The following is a 5350-nucleotide window of genomic DNA, read 5'->3' on the forward strand; positions in this document are numbered from 1 at the left end:
GCATTCACTGGAACTAATAATAATATACACAACTAATTTATGCTATAGAAAGTCATACTCTACTAATTATTCTTTCCAAATACGCTGAAGTTCATCCTACTATCAAAATTACCGGTGCACCCATTGAACCTTTTTGACGCAATTTCTAGTATTAACACTTTGACTGGACCACCGGCGTTAAGACCAGAAAACTTTGAACCCGGCATGGAGACGTTAAGAGCTGAAGAGAAACGCCGAAAAACTAAGCATTTGGAAATGAGGAAAAACGATCTAATAGCGTATATGATCTTCGCTTTTATTGTACTAATTATAGTTTCCAATTGTCATGGGTTATCTACTGGTACTGATAGGGGAGACTCTCTTCCCTTGGGCGCCTCGCTTTGTGGAAATCAGACAATAATATCACAGAATGGCACGTTTGAATTGGGATTTTTCAGCCCAAACGGAAGCAATAACTGGTATCTTGGCATCTGGTATGCCATATTATCAGAGAAGACCATCGTTTGGGTGGCTAATAGGGAGAGCCCAGCGAAGAAAAAGCCTGGCGTTTTAAAGCTGTCAAAAGAAGGTAATCTGGGACTTTTTGATGCACAGGGCACGTCTCTTTGGTCGGCCAACACATCGAACAAGCCGTCGCGCGCTGTGCTGTTAGATTCTGGTAATTTTGTGATGCTGAACGACTACCATGAATCTAAGCCTCTTTGGCAGAGTTTCGACTATCCTGTAGATTCCTGGTTGCCTGGGATGAGGTTCGGTGGACAGCAAAAGCTAATCGGTTGGAAGAACTCAATGGATCCGGCTCCTGGGCTTTTCTCCATTCAGTTCGATCCATCTGGAGCTACACAATTCGTGCTAACATGGAACAATTCTGTCCAGTATTGGAAGAGTGGAACTTGGGATGGCAAAATTCTGAGCGCGCTTCCTGAACTGATAAACGGAGAGTTGTACAATGTCAGCCTTGAAAGAACTAGCTCTGGTTTGTATGTAAGTTATACAGTGCTGGGCGTGGTCTCAGCTTTTCTCAAAATTAAGTCGGGAGCAATACAAACATTATCTTTGTTTGATGACGCTAAACCATTCATGATAGGGAGAAGCCCCACAGATCAATGCGACGTATATGGTCTTTGTGGCGCTTATGGAAGCTGTAACTCCGACAACCTTCAGTCCTGCAGCTGCGTGGAAGGTTTTTCACCGGCAGACCAGCGCGCCTGGGACTCACATGACTGGTGGTCAAGTGGCTGTGTTCGGCAGAGCCCATTAACCTGCAGTTCCCAAAAAGGCAGCACTGACGAATTTATCGACTCTGGTGCAACGTTGCCTGACGATTCAGCTTCGTCATACCCTGCACCCACAAAGGTAGATTGCCAGAAAGCCTGCCTTCGCAACTGCTCGTGTACTGGGTTTACATTCAATTCTCCTTCAGGGCCCTGCAGAATCTGGTCCGGAGATTTGCTAAACATCCAGAAGAGCAGATCGACTGTCTCCATTCGAGTAGCACTTGCAAAGTTTCATAAACCACCGTCCTCCTCCAAAGTCAAAACCATAATTGTTGTGAGTGCTCTCGCTCTCGCTTTGATTATCTTTTTATTTTTAATGTGGCAGAGGTATCGGCTACGACAACGAATGGATATGTGTGAAGATTCTTCAGACTCTTCTCTAAGAATGTTTAGTTACAAGGAGTTAAAGATTGCAACAATAAATTTTAGGTCTAAGTTGGGGAGCGGAGGATTTGGCTCAGTGTTCAAAGGATCTCTAAGAGACGGCACGCTTGTGGCCATAAAGAATTTAGAAGCTTCAAAACAACATGAGAAGGAATTCCGAGCGGAAATCAGTTCTCTTGGCAGCATACAACATGGGAATTTGATCAGGCTTCGAGGGTTTTGTGCTGAAGGATCCAGAAGGTTGTTGGCTTATGATTACATGCCCAATGGCTCTCTAAATTCCTTGCTGTTCAAAAGTAAACCGAAGGTTCTTGACTGGAAGACCCGATTCCAGATCGCTTTAGGATTTCTCGATGAAAGTATCTCCAAAAGTAAACCAAAGGTACTTGACTGGAAGACCCGATTCCAGATCGCTTTAGGCACTGCACGAGGTTTAGTTTATCTCCACGAAGAGTGCAGAGATCGCATCATTCATGGAGATATAAAGCCCGAGAATATTCTTCTGGATGATAATTTTTCACCCAAGTTAGCAGATTTTGGGTTCTCAAAGCTTGTGGGTAGAGATTTCAGCAATGTACTGACCACAACCAGAGGAACGAGAGGGTATTTGGCTCCTGAGTGGATCTCCGGTCTTCCCATCACTTCCAAAGTTGATGTGTACAGTTTTGGTATAACGCTCTTGGAAATAGTTTCTGGCCGAAGAAGTCTGGATTTAAGCGTGCAAGATTCAAGTCAGTATTACTTTCCCGCATGGGCTGCAGCTCAAATTTGCCAGGGGAGGATGATTAAGATTGTGGACGAAAGTGTTGCAGCGGAGGCAGATGTTGAAGAGCTGAGAAGAGCTATTGTTATTGGATTGCTATGCATAGAAAGCGAGGAGGAGATGAGGCCAAGCATGGGGCAAGTGCTGCGGATGCTGGAAGGGAAGATGGAGCTCAAACTCCTCCGATGCTGAATTTTGCAGTCGTAGAAAACCAAGCCAACCGAACCGAGACTGGGACTGATAACGATAGCAATGACAATGTTGTAGAATAATGTAAAGAGGGTATGCATTTTAAGCTTGTAGAAAAGCTAGGATGTATTTTAAGGTGGGTAGTCTTATATGATTTTTTTCAATGATGTTTGAATTTTAATTAATGTGAATTATTTGAGTTTTTTTAAGAAATGGAATTTTATGATATCTTAGAATTATATATAAAAAAATAAATAAGTGGATGTTCTTATAAAAGAAAAAAAAAAAACGAAGGATGTTATTAGTTTTGTTCATGTTATCTTTTAGGTCAATAAAATAATTTTTAGAATTCTTTCATAAGATCAGAATTTCAGATTAACTATATATAAACATGTAAATATAACTCATGTAAAATATTTTTATTTAAATTTATTTTAAAATATCAAATTTCAATTATTTTTTATAAATTATTTTATTATATTGAATGTGTTTTTATTATAAGAAGAAACAAATATTGAAATCAATGGTTGAAATGTTCACCAACAATATAAGATGATGCAAAGAAATTTTATTATTAAATATTATATCCAATATTTGTTATTACAAAAGATGGTTAATATTAAAAATATCAGTAAAAAACATGAATAACTTTATATTATTTTAAAGCCTTTTTCCATTAGAAGAAGACAAAATATTTCATTATCTTACTAGTATGGAGATAATGAAAGAAATGCAAGGAAGCAAATATTTGAAAGATGGCCTTTAAGCAAGATGACTAAAGGTAAGAATATGAAGCAAGGTGGGAAGACAAAGGGTAATAGGTAGGAGTAATTGCCATCAAATGGATGTTGTATGAGAATACTAAATACTAAATGTTTAAAAAATTATTGATGATTTAGGCATTCAATTGACGTGGGGCATCCTTGTATGTAGTTGTATGTAGTTTATTATATCTTGTCTATATTTTCTATGCTTATTACTTTATGTTTTAATTTTTAAATTTTTTTTTAATGTTATGAGGGCTTGATAAAATGATTTTGTTAACCCTTATAAAAAATATAATAATATCTTAACCATTATTTTTTAAAAATAATATAGTTCGAGTAATGAATAACTAAATTTTAAGTGCAATTTGTCACTATAATCTGAGTAAGAAATGGCTCGCAAATATCAAAAGTGAAGATAGCGAGGCTAGCCTGGATGGATAGATCAGCGAAGAAGACATCAGTGGAAGAAGCGGTTTGGCAATGGAGGTATGCAGGGTATCTTGATTGAGGCAAATTTGATCCTGGTTGGCAACAAGCCATCCACCACAGATCCTCAGGCAATCAAGGGAAGTTGTGTTGTTTCAGGGACTCTACTGATAGATAGGAAGGTGCCAGTGGATCTCACTGCAAGATCTAATTATGGCAGGAAGAAGAAAAGCATGGTGGAGGAAAATCGAAACAAGGCTAAGTTCCTATGGCATGGGGGGAAGGGGAATGCCTTTCTAGTGAAAGTTTCTACTCATAAGAAATGGGGAGCGGCTAAGAATGGCAAATTCCCAAAAAATCAAAGGAAAAATCCCATTCCTCAGTCAACCATCAGTAACATCTAAGGAAGTAAACCCTACTCACCGCCAGAGAGGAGGAGCAAATTGATTTTAATATCTTCATATTACCTCCAATCCCACAGAGATCAATTGAAGGATTGTTCTCTATCCATCAAATGAACAGGAAAGAATTCTCCAATTCAATGGATACTGGATTAGTTTTCGAAAACTTATGTAGATCAAGTAAGTATCAAAACCCTAGCTAAAGGTTTTTTCTTACTTGAATATAGAGATAAAGATGTAAAAGATGGAATTTTACATGGAGAGCCTAACTTCTTTGAGGGTTATTGTTTCTACATGCTAACTTGGGAGCTGAATTTTGACCCATTAGCTCACTATCCGACATGGTTTCCACATTAGGTGACTTTACTTAATCTCCCATCTGAGTATGGGAACACAAAGGTGTTAGAAAAAATTGGGAACTCTTTGGGGAAAATGATTGGATATGATGAAGAATTGTATGTAGGGAGGTCAAGGAAGGCAAAATTCTTGATTGATCTCAATACAAACTTTAGGTATTTGGATAATCTAGAAATCCTAATTGACAAAGGCTCATGGTTTCAAAAAATTGTTGTGAACCCCACAAGAGGCAAATATATCATCTATAAAAGTTATATAACGAATTGCTCAAGGAGTTAAATGGAAATCAACATATATTACCTTTAGGGAGAATAATAGATATGGGGAGGATAGCCCCATTAGGGCTTCAAGGAAGAGGAACATCAATCTCGGTGATAGGATGATGTGTCAATCCAATTGAGTTGAGATTGGAGAGGGATTGGTAGCAGGACCACAAATAACTAGAGAGCAAAATAATTTCCTGCCATGACACCCCATGCAACAAATGGAATCCCATGAACCTCCTCATAACAATATGGTTGAAATAAGAATAGGGGATCATATTTCTTCTTCCCCCACTCACAATAATGGTGAAATCATCTCTACATAGGAAGACAATGTTTGCAAGTAGGAGGATGTGGAGGCCAAGCAAAAATTAATTCAATTGTCATGAGGTAGAATCGTTCCAGGTTGAGATAAATAAGAATCTTGCCTCAATAGAGTAGAGGAGCTACCAAGGAGAAGCAACATGGATAAATAACCTGCTCTTCACACATAACCAAAAAAACTTTGGAGATCAATTGACAA

At 38.5% G+C, this 5350-nt stretch overlaps 1 protein-coding gene across 1 annotated transcript; it reads left to right on the forward strand.

The window, feature by feature from the left end:
* The first annotated feature begins 204 nt into the window (after positions 1-204).
* On the forward strand, positions 205-2748 carry LOC131042173 (G-type lectin S-receptor-like serine/threonine-protein kinase At2g19130). The gene has a single exon (XM_057975508.2). It carries the CDS (start codon positions 205-207, stop codon positions 2614-2616), a length of 2412 nt encoding a protein of 803 aa, XP_057831491.2. The 3' UTR covers positions 2617-2748.
* The last annotated feature ends 2602 nt before the right edge of the window (positions 2749-5350 follow it).

The sequence above is a fragment of the Cryptomeria japonica genome, chromosome 5 (genome assembly GCF_030272615.1).
Source record: "Cryptomeria japonica chromosome 5, Sugi_1.0, whole genome shotgun sequence".
In the NCBI taxonomy this organism is placed as follows: domain Eukaryota; kingdom Viridiplantae; phylum Streptophyta; class Pinopsida; order Cupressales; family Cupressaceae; genus Cryptomeria; species Cryptomeria japonica.